General features: G+C 53.1%; 7 protein-coding genes across 7 annotated transcripts; 3 read left to right on the top strand and 4 right to left on the bottom strand.

Annotated features, from left to right (window-relative positions):
- Positions 1-138: 138 nt before the first annotated feature.
- HETIRDRAFT_324951 (uncharacterized protein) lies at positions 139-1,354 on the top strand (the record flags this gene model as incomplete). The annotated part of the gene is made up of 2 exons (XM_009551699.1): positions 139-1,041; positions 1,097-1,354. Coding segments are annotated over 2 exons (1,161 nt in total), but the record flags the coding sequence as incomplete, so codon positions are not given.
- Positions 1,355-3,612: 2,258 nt separating this feature from the next.
- On the bottom strand, positions 3,613-5,776 carry HETIRDRAFT_325076 (uncharacterized protein; the record flags this gene model as incomplete). Its single annotated transcript, XM_009551698.1, has 3 exons — positions 3,613-5,061; positions 5,117-5,499; positions 5,572-5,776. 3 exons carry the CDS (start codon positions 5,774-5,776, stop codon positions 3,613-3,615), a joined length of 2,037 nt encoding a protein of 678 aa, XP_009549993.1.
- A 295-nt stretch (positions 5,777-6,071) lies between these two features.
- HETIRDRAFT_420793 (uncharacterized protein) lies at positions 6,072-8,372 on the top strand (the record flags this gene model as incomplete). Its single annotated transcript, XM_009551697.1, has 1 exon — positions 6,072-8,372. The coding sequence occupies one exon, from the start codon at positions 6,072-6,074 to the stop codon at positions 8,370-8,372; it is 2,301 nt and encodes a 766-aa protein (XP_009549992.1).
- Positions 8,373-9,036: 664 nt separating this feature from the next.
- On the top strand, positions 9,037-11,738 carry cyp13 (cytochrome P450 monooxygenase 13). Its single transcript, XM_009551385.1, has 18 exons — positions 9,037-9,158; positions 9,217-9,332; positions 9,396-9,430; positions 9,485-9,544; positions 9,603-9,743; positions 9,804-9,920; positions 9,976-10,003; positions 10,060-10,241; positions 10,295-10,433; positions 10,495-10,529; positions 10,592-10,705; positions 10,759-10,805; positions 10,857-10,890; positions 10,952-11,084; positions 11,147-11,233; positions 11,291-11,315; positions 11,380-11,526; positions 11,587-11,738. The coding sequence occupies exons 1-18, from the start codon at positions 9,067-9,069 to the stop codon at positions 11,624-11,626; spliced, it is 1,572 nt and encodes a 523-aa protein (XP_009549680.1). The 5' UTR covers positions 9,037-9,066; the 3' UTR covers positions 11,627-11,738.
- Positions 11,739-11,749: 11 nt separating this feature from the next.
- On the bottom strand, positions 11,750-12,881 carry GST9 (glutathione S-transferase; the record flags this gene model as incomplete). Its single annotated transcript, XM_009551696.1, has 7 exons — positions 11,750-11,809; positions 11,883-11,976; positions 12,034-12,113; positions 12,163-12,326; positions 12,391-12,584; positions 12,642-12,789; positions 12,848-12,881. The coding sequence occupies 7 exons, from the start codon at positions 12,879-12,881 to the stop codon at positions 11,750-11,752; spliced, it is 774 nt and encodes a 257-aa protein (XP_009549991.1).
- A 1,421-nt stretch (positions 12,882-14,302) lies between these two features.
- Positions 14,303-15,985, bottom strand: GST11 (glutathione S-transferase). Its single transcript, XM_009551341.1, has 10 exons — positions 15,794-15,985; positions 15,703-15,735; positions 15,594-15,650; positions 15,388-15,535; positions 15,139-15,332; positions 14,913-15,076; positions 14,781-14,860; positions 14,629-14,722; positions 14,465-14,570; positions 14,303-14,405 (listed from the first exon to the last, which is right to left on the bottom strand). Exons 1-9 carry the CDS (start codon positions 15,921-15,923, stop codon positions 14,514-14,516), a joined length of 957 nt encoding a protein of 318 aa, XP_009549636.1. The 5' UTR covers positions 15,924-15,985; the 3' UTR covers positions 14,303-14,405; positions 14,465-14,513.
- Positions 15,986-16,628: 643 nt separating this feature from the next.
- Positions 16,629-18,506, bottom strand: HETIRDRAFT_411209 (uncharacterized protein). Its single transcript, XM_009551695.1, has 9 exons — positions 18,039-18,506; positions 17,921-17,979; positions 17,781-17,855; positions 17,626-17,719; positions 17,522-17,566; positions 17,322-17,467; positions 17,124-17,266; positions 16,962-17,054; positions 16,629-16,903 (listed from the first exon to the last, which is right to left on the bottom strand). Exons 1-9 carry the CDS (start codon positions 18,388-18,390, stop codon positions 16,843-16,845), a joined length of 1,068 nt encoding a protein of 355 aa, XP_009549990.1. The 5' UTR covers positions 18,391-18,506; the 3' UTR covers positions 16,629-16,842.
- Between the last annotated feature and the right edge of the window lie 78 nt (positions 18,507-18,584).

The following is an 18,584-nucleotide window of genomic DNA, read 5'->3' as shown; positions in this document are numbered from 1 at the left end:
CGGGTTCTTGTTCTTCACCTCGACCTTCTCCACGAACCGTTCACGCCCGCTCGTCTCCTCTTCCCGCCCACATATTGTATCTCCGGGCACATTTATCTTACTCTATATCTTTCTATTTCTACCCACATCACGAACATAATGCCCCCCAGCCCTCCCCGCGCCCCTCCAGTGCTCTACGCCGCCCGCCACGGCACCCGCTGGCAAAAGGAGAAGGCCGCCGCAGGCCACGGCGCTTTCGAGTACCCCGAGGACGCGAAGTACGTCGGGCCGTGGATTATCGGCGAGTGCGTCGGCAAGGGCGCGAGCGGGCACGTCAAAATCGCCAAACACCGCCGCACGGGCCAGCTCGCGGCCGTGAAGGTGCTCCCGCTCGAGTTCGCGTTCAACTCGCACACGTCGCTGCGCACCCGCCAGGCCAAGTCCGACAAGCAGCGCCTCGGGATCGACCGCGAGATCGTGATGATGAAGCTCATGAACCACCCGAACATCATGCGCATATACGACGTGTATGAGGGCGAGCGCGAGCTGTATCTCATCCTCGAGTACGTCGAGGGCGGCGAGCTCTTCGACTTCCTCGTCAACCGCGGGAAGCTCGCCCCGCTCGAGGCGCTCGCGTACTTCAAGCAGATCGTGTACGGCCTCAACTACGCGCACGCGTTCTCGATCATCCACCGCGACCTCAAGCCGGAGAACATCCTCATTCATTCGCTCGACCCGCCGCTCATCAAGATCGCGGACTGGGGCATGGCCGCGTTCGCGCCGCCGCACTCGGAGCTCGAGACGAGCTGCGGGAGCCCGCACTACGCGAGCCCCGAGATCGTGCACGGGCTTAAGTACGAGGGCACTGCGACGGACATATGGAGCTGTGGCGTCATCCTCTTCGCGCTCCTCACAGGGCGGCTGCCGTTTGATGACAAGAACGTGCGCAGCTTGCTCAGCAAGGTCAAGACGGGTAAGTACGAGATGCCGGCGTGGGTTGACCCCCAGGCTAAGGACCTCGTGTCCCGAATGCTCGTCGTGGACGTTTCCAGGAGAATCACCGTGAGCTCTACACCTGTGTTTTGCTGCGAATGCGAACCGCTCAACGGTGACCTAGATGCCTGAGATCCTTGCCCACCCTTGGCTGGCGAACCCCACGCCGGGTGTCGTCTACGTCCCCGCCCCCTCTGTGGCGGAGCTTGCGCGCCCGCTGCGGTCCCCTGAACACATAGATAAAGACGTACTCGAGTACCTTTGCGTCGTATGGGGCCGTCTCGCAGAGGCGGAACAGGTCAAGTCCGACCTGCTCAGCCCCGCGGGCCAGGGCACGCTCGCCAAGGCGTTCTACTTCCTCCTCCAGAAGCACCGCGAGAAGACGTTTGAGGAAGACGGCATCTTCATGGACGTAGACGAGCACATGAGCACCCTGGGTGAAAAGGCAATCACTAGGCTATACGTCTCACCGCTCTCGAAGAAGCCGCGCTCGCTCAGCGTTGACACGAATTCGATCAGTCTCGCATCCTCGCGGATGATGCGCGGGGACACGGGACCTGGCACCGCACGCGCAGAGTACGTTGGAAACGCGTCACCGACTCGTCGCTCGCGCCCGACGTCTCCCGCCGGCCCTCGCGGACACCGCCCGCGCCCAATCTCCACACCCTCGGCGGATTTCCTCCGTCCGCGCAACCAACCGGAGAAGCTATCTCAGTCCATGCACGATTCTGGAAGGTCGACATACTATGACAGACACTTGCACTCCGAAATAACCAACGCCCGCTACACCCACCTCCCCGATCGTGGCTTCGGTGCCGGTGCCAACCCGCAGTACCAGCGCTCCCTACCCGACTATCTTCCCATCCCTGCGCCACAATCCCCCCCTGCGGTCTTGGCCCATCCGTCCCCCATCACTCCCCCGGGCCCGCGCTCGTTTTTGCGCATGTCTACGCCCGGTTCCCCTTCTCCCACCTCGTCGTCGCCTGCCCCTGACTTCATGGGCATGCTTACGCCGATACCCGCGCCGACGCTCCCGCCTATCAGCGCCCCGCGTATCTCTGATACTACCCTTCAGCGAACGATAGACGATATTGCGGGCCGGATGAATGTTCTCAACGCTGCATACTCTCGCGCTCAGCTTCAGGCTCGCTCCGAGTCTATGCAGGAGCAATATCAACATCATCAGCCTGCGCAGCGCTCCCATCGCTCTCATCAAGGTTACGAATCCACAGCCATGGACGTGACGCCGTCGGGTCCATACTCGCTCGAAGGAATGAACGAGGTCTCAGGCTGGAGCAGCGACAAGGAAAACACGGACCATGCTCCCGCTCCGATGTTGCCGAGCAAGAAGACGTCGCGTACGGACGATTTCCCCATGATTGTGAGGGGCGCATACGGCGAGGGCTTGGGTAAAGACATGGGGAATGTATCAGGAGGTGCTGGCCAGCTGCATCGTGCGCGAACGGCGAAGGACAGAAAAAGCAGACGTACGTGCCGTTTTGTTCTCTTCACCGTGAAAGAGGCAGTTACTGATTGCCGGTGATTGCCCTTTTTCTCGCCTAGCAGCTACTATAGACCTCTCTACGATATCCACGACCATGAGAAAGTCTTCCGCCGGCGTCCCCACGCTCTCGTCGAATTCAACGTCGGCCCGCCTTACTACCCCCTCCGTCGGCGTCGGCGAATTCAAAGGCTGGTTCTCCAACCTCTTCAACTGGAAGGCCCAGACTTTCGCACTGCACTCTCTCGATGAGCCCGCCGCGGCGCGGGCCGAAGCCAAGCGCCTGCTCGCCACTATCGGGGTCTCCGTGAGCGTGGACGACGGCATGCTGCGGTGCAGGGTCGAGGACGCGTACGATCACGTCACCGGGACGCTCGTGCAGAAGCACGCCCGCTTCCGGATCGAGTTCGTGCCCCCGTCTGGACCGTCCCATTTGGGCGCCGTGCACGGGCTGCTGTCACCCCCGAAGCGAGGCCCCTACGGCGCGGGCGTGGGCTCGAGCTCGTACGGGTGCACGATGCTGATGGTCCAGGAGAAGGGCGCGGTGTCGACGTTCCGGTCCGTGTATCAGAGGCTGAGGGACGGCTGGAGGCTGGACGAGTTGCATTCGCCTGCGTTGGAGCATGGCCACGGGTCCGGCTCCGTTATGCACATGCACGATGTAGGGCGGGGGTACATAGTTTGAACTCGTTGACTCGGGACGTTGGAGGGACGCTCGGTTGTTTCTTCCGGGCAGGACCATGTTTATCTATATTTCCTATGGACAGTTGGGGACTCGCTCGTAACTGCATCACACACTACTACTACACAGCCGTATACCCTACTTTTTCAGGCTCACAACTCTATACCCCACACCACCTCACATCTGTACCAGCGTCATCGTACTGTAACCTTAGCGTATCTCTTTCACTACCACAGCAACCTCGTAGACGGTGTTTCTGATTCTGCGATCACAGTATTTTTTTTTCGCACAACGTACAACTCCAGATTTTGCAATCGCGCATAGATAGGACGTTGGGCAAGTCTTACAGCTAGAGATATAATGTATAATACGAGGCAAAACAAAAACAAAAACAGTAGGAACACAGCGGCAGCGATCAAAACGTCCAACTGACAAAAGGAAGACAAAACCACAATAATCAGGACAGTGCCGCAACGTTGCCACCGCTGAGTGGACCCATGTCGCCCTCTGTCGGCGCGCCCCCCTGCACTTCGCTCGCTCGCGTCCCTTGCCCTGTCGTGCCGAGGCTTGCTTGTGAAACTGCGGCGGCCATGCCAGCGGTGTTTCCGTTCATGTTTCCAGCGGCGATGGCGGTGGCGTGCTTGCCCAGCTCGACATTCACAGATTCCAGGGTGCGCTGCAGCCCAAGGCGCTCGGTGACGAGCGCGACGCGCGTGATCTCGAGCGACCGGCGCTCTTCCTCGAGCAGGTCCTCGAGCTCCTCGAACTGCGCCATCTTCAGCTCGAGCTTCGTTAGCGTGAGCTTGATCACCGCCGCGAGCGCTGAGCGGACCTGCGTCTCCTCGGCGTCGGCGAGCGCGGCGGCGGCTTTGGCGGACGACTTGAGCGCGAGGTTCGCCGCGCGGACGACTTTGGAGTGCGGGATGCCGGAGACGGCGGATTCGGACGGCGGCTTTGCGGATGGGGCGGGTGAACCTGCGTTGCTCGAGGAGGCTGCGTGGGCCGGTACTTCGGCTGGCGCGTCCTCGTCCATCTTGTCATCGGCCTCCTGGTCTTTCTTACCGTCTTTCTCCTGCTCTACCACGGGCTTCTCGTCCTCGTCCTTGTTCGTCAGCTCGTGAAGCGCTGTCTTGGCGGCCTCCGCGGCGACGCCGGGCCCGACGACCCCTGCCAAAAATGCCACGACGCTCATCACCGGGTTGTCCGCTTGCTCGAAGGGTACCCGTGCGTAGCGGAGCGCGCCCATCTCGCCCTCGCTCGACAGATACGGGTCTTCGATCGGAAGCTCCAAGAACTTGCGGATACATTGCTGGGCAGAGCGCGAGCCGACGTGCTCCTCGATCGCGGACCAGTCGTCGTCGTACATTTCCACGCCCTCCAGCAGCAGCAGAAGCTCCTGATCTGTCCACGCGTCCCCACTCCCGGCGCCGTGCGCGTTCCCACCCGCACCCACCCCGCTGGTCAGCTTGACGAAGTCTCCGCTGAACATCGTCGAGGGGAACCGTCCGTCGAGGTAGCATGGCTGGCACAGCTCGAAGTCCTTGACCTTGAGCGAGTGATACCGAACTGCTGTGCAATCGACGCCGCAGGTGTCGCACTTGTAGGTCACCGTTGCAACGCTTCGGCCAGAGATGCCATTTGGGGCGGAGGCTCCGTTGGCAAGGGTGTTAGCTTCGGCTTCGCCAATAGGCCGTGACGATTTTGAAGAAGTCTGGTAGATGTTAGAACGCAGCTCGAGGGAGGCGGGAGCTGCTGAGAGAGGTTTTGAAACACCATTGACGGACGGGTGTTGGGAAGGACGCGTTCCCGGATGCAGTGACTGTAGTCCACGAGGGGTATCAAGGATAACGCGGAAGTGTCCTGTAAATGGAGGAGCCAGCGTGGCTGGCCGCGCTTCGGGGTCGATCTGAGCGAGTATTTTTTAGGTCAGCATCGCCCATAAGCCATCCTAGTTGACTTACCTGGTAGTTGATCAAACCCCACTGTTCAAGAAAAGCGTGAACACGCATGATGGCGCACACATCTCCTGCCAAGTTCCGACGGCACGCGGTGACAGTGAGATATTCGGTTGGTCTGAGGCGGTAGGTGTTGATCATAAAGTCGCGATAGTCCTTGTAGATCGCCGGCGTTTTTGATCTGTTACGAGAGTTGAAGAACTCAGGAAGAGCACGTCGCTCGACAGGATGTATCTTGGACATGTCAAACCAAGCAGAATACGAGGGGATGATAACCTCGTGAGTCTGAGCCGCGAGATATTTGCGCGCCTGTTCTTCGAGTCTTTGCCTATTAGCTTCAAGCTGCGCCGGATCCTCGTCGTCGTTTTCTTCACCCGACTCCCCCTCCTCTTCGTTCCCGTCACCCATTTCTACGTCGGGAGGGTCCTCTTCCCCTTCTCCCTGGACCTTCGTTTTGCCACCGTTTTCGAGGCCAGGCTTCGATTCAGGATAGTTGGGGAGGTTCCCAAGCTCTCCGCTTTGGATGGGTTCGAGCTCACTACGTTTTCCGGGAGCATTTTCGGGATCTACGGATGAAACGCCTTGGTTTTGTGGCTGGACGGTTAGCTTGATACGCTTCGGATCTGAGGATGAAGATGGCGAAGCGGAGCGCTTTGGAGAGTCCATCATCGTTGATATTCTGCTCCTTTGAATAAAAGCCCGAGAGAGGGTGCAAAGGCAGTCAAGAAGAGTAGCGAGGACGATGTAGAGCAGTCACTTGCTTCGCCGTCAACAAGAGGATACGCGACACTGACAAAGCGTGACTACAAACGTGACACGCCGTGCGATGCTGTCACACACCTGTTTGCTTTGCCCGCTGCTGCTCAGTGCGTTGGGTGTCCAATTCTCACTGCTTGATGCACTGATTTTGTTATTGGCAGGGTTGTATACCGCGTTATAACCTGCTGTCGTTGAATCTTTCATGACGGCCTTTGTGCCGCATGCATTAACTCGTATCCCTCATGGACTGCATTCTTTTATATGGCCGACGTTACCCTGGCTCACGGCCTTTCCGAGGAGCCTCAGCACGTCCACAGTGCAGCGCAAGGAGGAGACACCAGCCGTGATAGCTCTTCGCTCTATTCCATACCCTCGTACACTGCCGGACCCCGCCATCTTCGAATCATTCTCCCAGGAGTATCAGTCCATCGACGTCTCAGGCGTCCGGCAACAGCCCAGATACGTTCCCCTCTATGATCATTCTGCTCCTCTCGCGCGTCTTGTGGTAGCGGGGAAATACGAAGATGCGGAAGTGGTGCGTGCCGAGTTGGTCCAATCGGGTACATTCATCCGTCACAGCCCCGTCTACTTCCGTGCTGCTCAGCATGTTCTCGAGCATGAGGATCTGCCAAACCGGTCCCAGGCGTTCTCCAACTGGTGGTCGCTCATACCTTACGCATCTTCCGTCCGTCAGGGATCGTTCCGAAACGTCACGCGCCTGATATTCTCCAGCAATCGTGTCGACCTCCCTACAGCCATCCGATATGCTATAATCAGTGCAGAAAAAGGGTACGCTCGAAAAATCGGGCCTCTGGCGATCGGACATATCACTCGCTTTGCAGATCCGGCGTTCACAGCTAGATTCATCGACGAGTTCGATAGAGCGGATCGAGAATTTTACGAAAAAACTCGGGAAATCTCTGGCGTGTACACCCCTTCCGTGGTGCGCAACAAGGACAGCAGGAAGCGGTGGTGGAGTTTAGCGATCCGGACTCATTGTAACGCGAAGCGACCCCTAGCAGCGTTTGAACTACTGGAGGCAGCCCGCGAACACGGTGTGCGACTGACTCGTTATACTTATTCTTATGTCCTAGGCGAGCTAGAAGCCAAAAAGTGCACCGATGCCGCCACCGCTTTGAAAGCCATGTTCAAGAAGCAAATTCTTGTACCCGCCAAAGATTTGATGACGCAAGGTCCTCCTGCCACCAGCCCCGAAGCATTGCCAACGATTGATGCCAGTCGGACACTAGAAAATAACCTAGCGATATCTCTCCGAATGCTGAAGCGCTCACTCCTTTCTGATTATCCGCCTTCTGCTCGTGAACTGGCAGCCTTCTTCGACATATATAAGACCCATCGTCGCGGTGGACGGGCTATCAATCTTCTCCAGACACGCGCTTTTCGGCTCTCCCGAACCGCTTTCGCTGTTGTCAAACACGCCGAATTGCTTCATCACCACCATAAAAAGGAATACAACCATGTTCTCTATGTGTTCACCAACTACTTCCATATGGTGGGTGTACCAAGAGAAGACGTCCTGCATCTCTTGCCTACAGTATCCGACCATCCCCCTCGTCGGCGCCTGAGGAGACCCACTCCACGTCGACCACTGCTCTCGATGTTCAAATTTACGACTTTCAATACTTCAGACAAGATCTGGCCCTCTGGTTATCATACCTCTCTAGTATGGACCGCACTCGTTCATCACTGTAGCAAGAGGGTACAGCTAGAGCAGCTCTACGAAAAGCTGATCGACTTCGCGTCGCGTCGATCCTATAAGCCAATCAGTTCTGCCTCAAGCCCCCCCTCCGCCTCAACCTCTGCTGCGCCACAGTCATCCGCAGCAACCGAGGGGCACTGGTCTGAAACAACGAGCCCTGACATCGCACCCGTTGAGGCTTTCGACGCAGCCCACTTCAACGCCTTTGTCGACGGATTCTGTCGATTCCAACGCTTCGACCGCGCTTATCGAGTCATCGAGGACATGCGCTCATTCGGTATCCAGCCGGACTTTCACACCATGTGCATGCTGGCGGGACGACTTGCCAAACTAGGAGATACCGATGAAGCTCTGAACATGCTTGATCAAATCCGCCAGCGTTCTGTGACTGAGCAGCAAGAAGGCGCTGTCAATGAGTCGGAGAAAGTTGAAGGGGTGGCCGTACAGGAGGGGGAGAGTGTCGAGGAGAGCAGAAAGCCTATGTCCAGGCAACAGTTTATCGAAGCACTTAGGAAGAGAAGAAGGAGTGGACCCTTGTTGGCTGCGTACACCAGCGTCTTGAGGGGGTTCGTAGACCGAAGGCTGCTCGATCATGCAAGGGCGATCGAGGTAGCATTAGGCGAGCATTTGGGATATGTGTCGGGGTCAGAACCGCAGACGGAGGAGGCTATAAATTGGTTGAGGCGGATAGAAGGATTAGAGAGGGAAAGGCTTGAGGCAGAGGGTTTCTCCGCTGAGGCTGAGATCACTGATGAAGAGCAGACCGCTGGCGAGCCTCAATAGGTAACTGCTGCTATCACTTCGCGTGCCCTGTTAGTTGCTGACCTGATTTACTTCAGGAGCTCTCTCACGAGGCGTCATCTGATGAGAATGCACGTCCGAAGGCTTTGCTGTCAGACCGTACACGGGTGCTGCGCAATGCAACGCGGTCTATCAGTGCCGATAATGAAGCCGACAAATGAGGATCCGACTTCATACGCCAGGACCACATCACGACGTCGACGTCTTCGAGAGACTGAAGGCTCCATACCTGGTGATTGATCAGAAAGATAGCTACTTTCTCCCACCGTAGCTTTCGGGGGTGTCCCGCGCAAGCCAGTCGTGTTGGACATTGTGGGACGACCCTCCAATGCCACTGCTAACGTAATTTAGTCATTCTCTCGCGGAGCATGAAACACGAAAACATTCCAAGCGCCGCTATGTCGTGCTTTTCCCAAACACTCCGAGGCGCTCCTCGGAACTGAAAGATCTGTAATGCACATGACAGCCGCGAGGAAGCGGCGGTCGGACGCTTCGGGCATCGCACGAGGAACCATGAGAACGATGATTCCATAAAGTGCGTTGTCAATTACATATGGCCAGTCGTGCCACCACCTGTCTTTCCTTTGCGACCATTAGACCAATACGCTGCCTTTTGTCGCCACAAGACGACTTGTAGATTCGTCCCTCTATTGATTCTGGCAGTGAAAAAGACTTCATGGGAACACTCATATTTTTTGGACTATGCATTGCGTTGCTCTACGCCCTCCAGGCCCTGTTTGAGTATCGTAAAGCAGTCCGAAATCTCGGGTAGGGCCTATAGTGAGAGCCGCACCGAAATCGTTTCACTTATTGACTGACGACGTAGAGGCCATCCCGGTGTTCATACTCTCGTCAGCCCTGCCAGCGTCTTCGGACAGATCCTTCCCCGGATTCGTGGCCTGAGCGTCGGCCGAAGTAGATCATGGAAGTCCAAATTTCAAGGTATCGTTCGCTGGTGTCTGCCTAACTAACGCAGGACCTTATGCACATGTCCAACTACTGTAGATTTCCAAGAGGCTGGCTGGGATGCATTCACACAAGTGAGTCCAACGAATCTCTATCAGATCATCAGCACCTTATCGATTGATGCACAGATCAGCGTCTGGCCGCGTCCCTCTTCACACCTTTTTCTTGCCGACGCTGCGGCCATCAAGGTAAGCCTTACGATATTTTGGAGTTTCTATCAGCGTCGACAAAGGCGATACCTCACAGGAAGTAACGACATACAGGGCTCGCTTCCCGAAGCCTGTTGAACAATACAAGGTCTTACAGTTCTTCGGGAGAAATATCGTCGCATCCGAAGGGGAGGAATGGAAACGATACAGGAAGATCGTCGCGCCTGCGTTCTCTGAGGTATGCCGCTTAGTGCTGGAGAATGTTCGTGACACTGAGGGTCATCATCTTCTCGAATAGAGGAACAATAAATTGGTATGGGATGAGACGATTCGAATCATGATAGACATGTTTGACAACGTGTGGCACAACGCTCCTGAAATCTCAACAGACCATTGTATAGAGTTAACCGTTCCTGTCTGCTCTCGTTTCCCTTGCCAAAGTGGAACACGCTACTGATATCTTGCTCTAGATCGCTCTCTTCGTCATCGGTGTCGCAGGTGAGTCTTTGCAACCTCTGACACACGAAGTCTACATGAGATTGAATCCGTGCTAGGCTTTGGTCGCAGAATCTCGTGGACAGACGACATGAAACTCCCACCAGGCCATCAATTGACGTTCAAAGACGCTTTGCATACCATGTCTACAGATATTTTCCTCAAATTGATCGTTCCTGGTTGGGCGATGGGGCTCACCAAACACCTCCGGCATGTCCGTCAGGCTTTCAAAGAGATGGACGTGAGTTATACAATCTGTATACTGAAAAGCTGATTCCTTACAACCATCATAAGCAATACATGATGGAGATGATACGCGAGCGTAGGAACTCGGAAAAAAAAGAAGAAAGATACGATTTGTTCAGCAGTCTCTTGGATGCGAGCGATGATACCTCAGATGGGGAGGTGGCGTTGGCTGATTCTGAGCTTGTCGGTTCGTCAAATAATCTCCAACAGTTGAAGAACGGCACTCACTAGGTTTCGCATGATATTAGGCAATATTTTCATTTTTCTCGTTGCTGGACACGAGGTACGCAATAACGAAGAATCGAAGATGGTTCGTTTGAAATCAACCACTGAGACTCTTTGTAGACAACGGCCCATACTCTTTGCTTTACATTTGCACTTCTTGCTCTATATCCCGACGAGCAGGATCGGCTGTACAAGTCAATCAAGAGCGTGATGAGCGACTTGGATAGACTTCCGGTACGTCTCATCTGTCAAATGGAATGTTTGATTTTCCTTGTTGAACACTTAAGAATTATCAGTCCTATGAGGAGATGCCTCTCCTTACTTACTCTATGGCGTAGGCTCTTTATCTCTCTGTTGAATTGCATTCTTAATGACTTCTCTGTAGTGTATTCTATGAGACGTTGAGGATGTTTCCTCCCGTGCGTTTTGATTTTTCGTTGTTTCGCATCACGATCTGATGGAGAAGATATTTCATCCCAGGTCAATGGCATCCCGAAATACAGTGCTGAAGATACATCGCTGGTCGTGGGAAATGCGAATGGGGACAGGACCACTATCCCTGTGCCGCAAAACACCAATATCGTCATCCATACGCCTGGACTACATTACAACCGTATGTCACTCTCGATAACCTATATGGATTAAATGGATACTTACTGTGCATAACTGAGATAGCTCGGTACTGGGACGATCCTCACACTTTCAAACCAGAGCGCTTCCTCGGCGATTGGCCACGAGATGCCTTTTTGCCTTTCAGCCAAGGTATGTAACGTGTCTACACTGATCTTCGGAAGCACGTCTTATGGAACGTGGCAATAGGCGCGCGCGCTTGTCTTGGACGCCGGTGAGTAGTGTATGATCTCTCGGATCCCTCGATGGGCGATTGTGAGCCGGATATCTCTTTGCAGATTCTTTGAAACGGAGGGCATAGCGATCCTCACTATGCTCATGTCTCGCTACAAAGTTACCATCAAAGAGGAACCTGAATATGCTCATGAGACCTTTGAAGAGCGCAAGGCGAGGATTCTTAATGCAAAGCCAGGTTTGACGTTGACGTTCGTGGATACTCTTCTACCTCTTCATATCAATCATACTGATTCTGGTGGTCTACACAGCCCAATCCGTGTGCCGCTAGTGTTTACAAAGAGAGACTGAAGATGGGGTTTGTTTTATCTTTTCTTGATCTTAGGACATTTCTTGGAAGCATCTGTAAAGCCTGCTTGTACTATAACATATCATAAGTCCGATGGCTCTGCATGTCTCTCTCTGAGGCGCTGATTAACGCAGTGGTTCGATGTGCGGGACAGGACCGATGGGCACGATACAGTGAGGATTTATCTATCCACCAAAGCAAGCGAATGAAGTCCTGGTTAGCGTGTTGAGAATAGACCACTACATTATCAAGGCGCACCTCCATCCAAGATGAATAATAACCGATCTTTATATGATTGAAGTCTGTTGTTGATTGGAAAGCGTCGTTGCACCAGTAGAGCCGACGGAGCCATCTGCATATTTTGCCAAGATAAGTCTCTACATACGAGACATATGTATTGGACACTCACAAGTGGATATTCGGGTATCCGTGACGGATCGTTTTGAGATTGCACTTGAATAGGTCCACATATACTGGGTCAAACCGTATCTGACGACCCAGTGCTTAGCGAAGGAACGGACATACATGAAAAACATACAAGTGTGGTATAAAGGCTGATATCGGCGGCAGTCAGACGATCACCAATCAAATATGTCTTATCCTTGAGCATGCGCTCCACTCGGTCCAAGGCTTCGAAGAGGGGAACAACAACGCAGCGGTATTTCTCGAACGTCGTCGCTAATCCGGTCTTGTGAGCACCTTCTATCAGTTGAAATTTGAGTGTCAGCATCAAGTGTACCCATATGCGCGGTGGCATCCTCCTCACCAATCATTACACCGTCCGCCCACTCACTGAAGTCGTCGATTTCTGGGCTGATGTGGGCAGGGTAAAAGTCCAGAGCGGCTTTATTTTCAGGGAGCAGTCCATTGAATGCGAAATTAAAAATTCGCATGATATCCGATGCATCGTTGTTGACTATGGTGTGTAAAATCTTGTCCCACAGTACAGGAACAGTGCACCTAACAAAAAATATGACTGAAAAAAGATGTCTTCGTTCCAGGAGTGAGAACACCCACTTCCCGGTATAATCAGGGTCTGCCCGTAGATATAGATCTTCGATGTAAGACGAATCATAGAGGGGATCAACTTCTGATCCTGGAAAGTCGTCTACCGAAGCAAATGCATATCCTTTTTCATACTGGTGAGGGGATGCAATGGTTACAGCTGGATGTGAAAGATAAGTCAGTCAGTGATTAGAGAAATATCGGCGGGACAGGCTCACAGATGATACTCTCCAAGCTTTTCAGTTTTCTCATTGCCAAAGTGCGTGTCGATATGGCTATGCGATCAAAAAAGGTGAGAACTGGTTTCACAGAATGTGGACCGACTGACGACATGCTAGAGAGACATATAAATGGTATCTGTCTTGGTGAAGTTCAATGTCCGAGAACCAAAGGAGATGGATTCAAGGCTCACGAGGTTCCGGAGGAAACCAGCCGCCCACTTCGATAGTGTTCCTGAAGGACGACCTATCAAATCGAGGTTCTTTTTTGAAGCCCTGCTCAGACATGCAAGCGGACGGATGCGGGAGCATTCCGCGGTTAGTTGACATGCACGGTATTATAGACCCAGAACACTGGTCGAAAGATCAGAAAGGTTGGTTGGGGGAGATGCAGTCGTCAGTGTTCAGTCATCGCCATCCTTATAGCGCCTCCTCGAGTACGACAATAGCTGTATAGGCATTGTCGGTTATTAACTCACGTCCGACCAGGAACAAACACTATTAGTTTACAAATGATCGAAGAGGCCTCGGACTTACTTTTGCGGCTTTGCAATCTAATTGGCGCCTGTAACGCTCCAGCGCCACATTGTGACCGTAAAGCCTCATGAGCAAGATGAGTAAGAATCAAGGAGCCCTTGTGAGCGATAGCGCCTGTCTTTGGTCAATTTGTAGCTCCATTCAGACAGAATTCATCACCGCCAGACACTTCCTCAGCCGACAGAGACGAGCAGCGTCGTGCGTGCTTAAAGGCGAGGCGTCCTGTGGTGGATACACAGGCCAACAATGGTACGCCTAAGGTTTGCGCGAGGCTGATTGGCTCATTGAGCTGCCTGATCTGGTTTTCTCATCCTTGAATTCGGGCCACGCTCCGTGGTTCCTGCAAATAAACTCAAGAAGAAATGCTTCCACTGGATATCAGCAGCATGCCAGACGCAATGTCAGGAAGAGATACGCACAAATTTCCCAAAAGCCATGCACCCGCCTCCTAGACGACGGTGGAACAGACATTTCTTGAACTGGCGTGTACATAGAGCTAGAAGGTGCCGAAGGTGCGGGGCGGTGATGATCAGCTGCACAATCGTTCCGGTTCCCTCGAAGTCGACATTTTTGAAACTGGTGAGCACTTGGGGGTGCCTTCTTTTGGCCGCGCTAGGCTATGGGGAGAGGAGTTTTGCTGTTCTGACCTGTGCATGCAAGAAACCAATATTTTGCGGTCTGCTCATGTCTACAACACACTCAAATGGGGGTAGCCTGACGAAAACAAGTCAGCGCGGCACGGCGTAAACTGACAGAAGAATAATCTTACAAGTATGCATGGATACCTTCTTGCGGTAAGAAGAGCGATGCTCCCAATCAAAGGAAAGATTGTAGGTGATTCTGTTTGCGTCGATTTATCTTACTATCGGCCAATAGAAGACCGTATTCTGCTTCTGTCAAACCCATTCTGCCGCTGTCGCGTGGGACTACTTTGTTCAGTGTAGGGCAGTACTGTTGATACAACTGACTTATATATCACTTCACGGAGACTGACCAAGAGCTACATATACAGATCCACGCACTGAAGGAAGCAGCGTCCAGATCAATCGCCTACTTCAGCAAAAGTACACGATGCCGTACCAAGAATACAACAGTTTCAGAGAAGAGCCAAAAACCCTGAATTTGTCGATCATAAGGCTTCAATGTGTGGAACAGGACCGATGGGAACAATGCGAGTCGGATTGATCTAGGCGCGAGCGAATGTCAGCGTCAATCGAAATTTGGATGTGCTTCTGAGGACGTACCGCTGGCTGGCCCCAAAAATAGAAGGTTTTGATGTGATCGAAATCAGTCGTCGACTGGAAGGCATCATTCCTCCAGTATAGGCGACGTAGCCATCTAACATATCCAATATATATTGGACAAACCGAAGTGAACTGCAATGGGCGACACTTACAAGTGTATGTTGGGATATCCACCACGAATGGTGCGCAAGTTGCACTTGAAATGCCCCACATACGCTGTATCGAATCGAATCTAGTGGCCAATCCGTCAGATCCCGTCCTGTTCTTTAAAGCGAACGATTTACTATCGTCACAAATAGCCTGACGTCTGCTTCGGTGAGACGCTCGCCGACAAGGTATGTCTTTCCCGCCAGTAGAGCCTCTACCCGATCAAGGGTCTCGAAAAGGTGGATGACAGCAGGATTGAACGCTTCGGACGTCTTTGCAAAACCCGCCTTGTATACGCCATCTGTGTTTCAAAGCCGATCACCGTGCCATTCGACCATGAAGCAAGACGAGGTGTCCACGCACCATTAATGCCATCGTATATAAATTCATTCACGGTATCAATCTCTGCTCTCAACTCTGGAGGATAATAGTCGAGAGCAGCCTTCTCTTCCGGAAGGAAAGCGTTGAACGCTGTGTTCAAAATGCGGATTATCTCCGACGACTCGTTGTTCACAATAGTGTGCTCTTTCTTGTCCCATAAGAGAGGAACTGTAAATCTAGAGTTCGCGGTAAGAGACCAGAGAGAATATACAGAGGTAAAGTTTTACTCACTTTCCTGCATAGTTTGGATCCGCCCTTAGATACAGATCTCTGACATACTTCGAATCGTAAAGCGGATCGACTTCTGCTCCTGGGAAAGGCTCCACCGACGCAAATGGCCAACCATTGGGACCAAAACGTGGAGAGCAGACGGTAACAGCTGATACAAAGCACCTTGCGTCATAGGGATGCCAGAACACGGAGTACAACGGACTCACAGATGATGTCCTCAAGACCCTTCAATTTACGCACGATCAGCGTGCGTGAGGCGAAGGCTAAAAGAAAACAATGGGAAACCAACAAATATCTAGCATCATTAATGCTCACGACAGCCATAGGCAACGTAAAGATGATAACGATCTAAATTAACAGCCAAGTGAGCCATCGCGATCGAAGAATTGCGAAACAGGCAGCTCACTGTTTTCGGGAGGGAACTGCCCGCCTTTCTCTACGAAACTTCTGAAGGACGACGCTGGTCGTTTGAAACTACCGTCTGGTTCGCCTTTCTTCTCGGCAGGATTAGCCTGAGACACTGCAGTTGTGGACATGATTGAGTGCGGTGCGCGGTGATGATGATGGAAGGTAGATATAGAGATGTAAGAGCTGAGAGATGCAAGCAAAGCACGATCAACACGTCGAGGTGGACGGTTAAAGGGGCCTAAAGTGAATCGCAACAGCGTCTCGGGCATGCCTCGGGCATGACATGATTACTCGAACAGATTGCGTCTTGCGGGGCTTCTTAATGCTGCATATTGCGTATGTATGCGCCAATGATGGATGGGTGCAAGCCCAGGACCAAATTGTGTCCCGTTGTATGTGAGTCTTGACTATATGCTATTGATCACTTCAGTCAGCTTCTATAAAATCAATGCAATAGGTTTCAGGATCCCCTGTATGGTTAGTCACTCACGAACAAATCAAGATAGGTTGAACTTCGTCAAGAACTGCGGCGACGGTCTGAGCGCATCGGAAAGCTAGGCGTTTCGTCGATCGAGAAGAATGAGTTGGGATGGACAATTCTCAGTCAAGCAGGATTCGCATGTACACGTCGAAAACAGAAATTTTGTAATGTATCTGTCCATAAAATGGCGCAAAATTGGGGAGAAATTCGTGCGAACGTTGCGTCCGATTTTGGCAGCTCATAACTGTTGCCCTTTTTGATTACTTAAACATAAACTTCCGTTTGTTTTACTCAAGACCCCTCACAAATTGCTACCAATCAACGCCATGTGGTCCCAAGACTGGGATCAAAACGTATCGGACAGCCCAAGGGTGTTACACTTGCGTAATCTAATCCATTGGCCAGGCAGATAACCAGCTACAACAAACGACTAGTACATCTTACTGATGAAAGGTAAGTATATGCGTGCTCATGCCCATCATACAATTTTTGCTCCAAAACAAAGTAAACGACAAATCAATGAAACAGTCGGGGTGAAGTAGAGAAGGAAAGGGGGGAGGGATGGTTCAGTTCATGCTGAGCACGACGCGACCAACGACGGTGCCAGCTTCCATACCCTCGTAGACACTAAAAGCAAGGACATGTCAGAAACTCAACTGGGAGATATAGAGAGGGCGATACGGACTCTTTCAGCGCGTCCAGAGGCTTGAGCACGTAGTGGCACTTGACTTTGCCTGAGGCGGCGATGGCGATGGCCTCGCGGGCGTCTTGACGGTTTCTGGTTGTAGGACGCGGAGGAAGCGTTAGCACGCTTTTCATTTTCTGTAGGTAAAAAAGAGACACTTACCCAACGTAGGACCCGAGGATGCTGATGCTTTTGACAACAGTGAAGAAAATCGACGCGTTGAGCTTGGCTGTCCCTGGGAGGCCAACAGCCATGAGCGTGCCGCCTTCGCGGAGATAGTCAACGGCCTGCTCATATGCGGAGCTCTGCAACCGGTTCTGTCAGCCACGGTGCTGGTTGGTGATATGAAATGTCACTGACGTTTGCAGCAGTTACGATCGCGGCGTGGGGTCCAAGACCATCTGTGGCCTCTTTGATGTCTTTGACAAGGTCCTTGGTTTCCCTGAAGTCGATCCACTTCTCAGCTCCGAGCTTCAAGCACAGCTCCTTCTTTTCCTTTCCAGTATCTATCAAAGAAAATCATCAGACGAGGTGCCCCATATCGTGCAAAACACACGAACCGATGGCGACGACTCGGAGGCCCATTGCTGCGGCATATTGGACGGCTGTAGATGGCAAATCAAATCAGCATATGGTGACGGAAGCAAGGGGCATTTCTGCATACCAAGATGGCCAAGTCCTCCACCAGCACCGGGGATGACAACCCAGTCCCCGATGTGTGTCTGGCTGTACTTAAGGGCACGGTAAGTGGTGACGCCCTAATAGGATATGAGATCCTTGTTAATCAAGGTAGGCGACAGGGGAGGGATAGAAACATACGGCGCAGAGAATGGAAGCGGCTTCGTTGCTGTCGAGACCTTCCGGGATAGGAGTGACGTGCGAGACGTATGAAACCTATCGGACAGGATGGGTGAGCGATGAGGCTTTCGCGATCGGATATGATCGAAAGGAGTACGTACGACATATTGCGAGAAGGTGCCATCGACAGTGTACCCGCTAAGTTTGCCTTGCTGACAGCCTGTGTCGACCCTAGTCAGTTGCTGCGATGGCAGCGAAAGCGGACGAGGGGGTGCGTACTCTGCTCGAGACCCTTGCGGCACAGCTCGCACTCCAAGCACGAGTCAGCGAGCCATTTGATTCCGACGCGATCGCCGACTTTGACAGGGGAGCGCGCTGTGTGTGCGCCGATGGCGACGATCTCACCGACACCCTCATGGCCGCCGATCAGGGGCCTGTTCGGGGGAAGGGGCCAGTCGCCCTTGCGTGCGTGGAGGTCGGTGTGGCAGACGCCCGTGCAGTGCATCTTGACGAGACACTCGCCGGGCGCGAGATCCTCCGGCTGCCTGACAGGGTGGTTGTCGCGAATGTGGATGGGCTCATCGGCGGAGACGACGACGGCGGCCTTCTGTGTCTTCGGGATGTTGGACATTCTTCGAATGCGGGGTAGCGACAAAGAAGCGGAAGAGGTGATGTGTGTTGCGGTGGGTAGACGAGAGGTCTGGATGAGGAAGCGTCGAGGAAGGAGAAGCGCGGACATTTATAGCGAAAGGGGACGGCGCTGGATTGGGGTGATTCGGCGCGATAAGTATCATTTTGGGCAGCGGGAGCCGATCTCGAACGCGG

This window comes from Heterobasidion irregulare (genome assembly GCF_000320585.1).
Source record: "Heterobasidion irregulare TC 32-1 unplaced genomic scaffold scaffold_09, whole genome shotgun sequence".
Lineage (NCBI taxonomy): Eukaryota > Fungi > Basidiomycota > Agaricomycetes > Russulales > Bondarzewiaceae > Heterobasidion > Heterobasidion irregulare.
The sequence above is the reverse complement of the archived record's forward strand: the minus strand, read 5'-3'. Positions and strand labels throughout refer to the sequence as shown.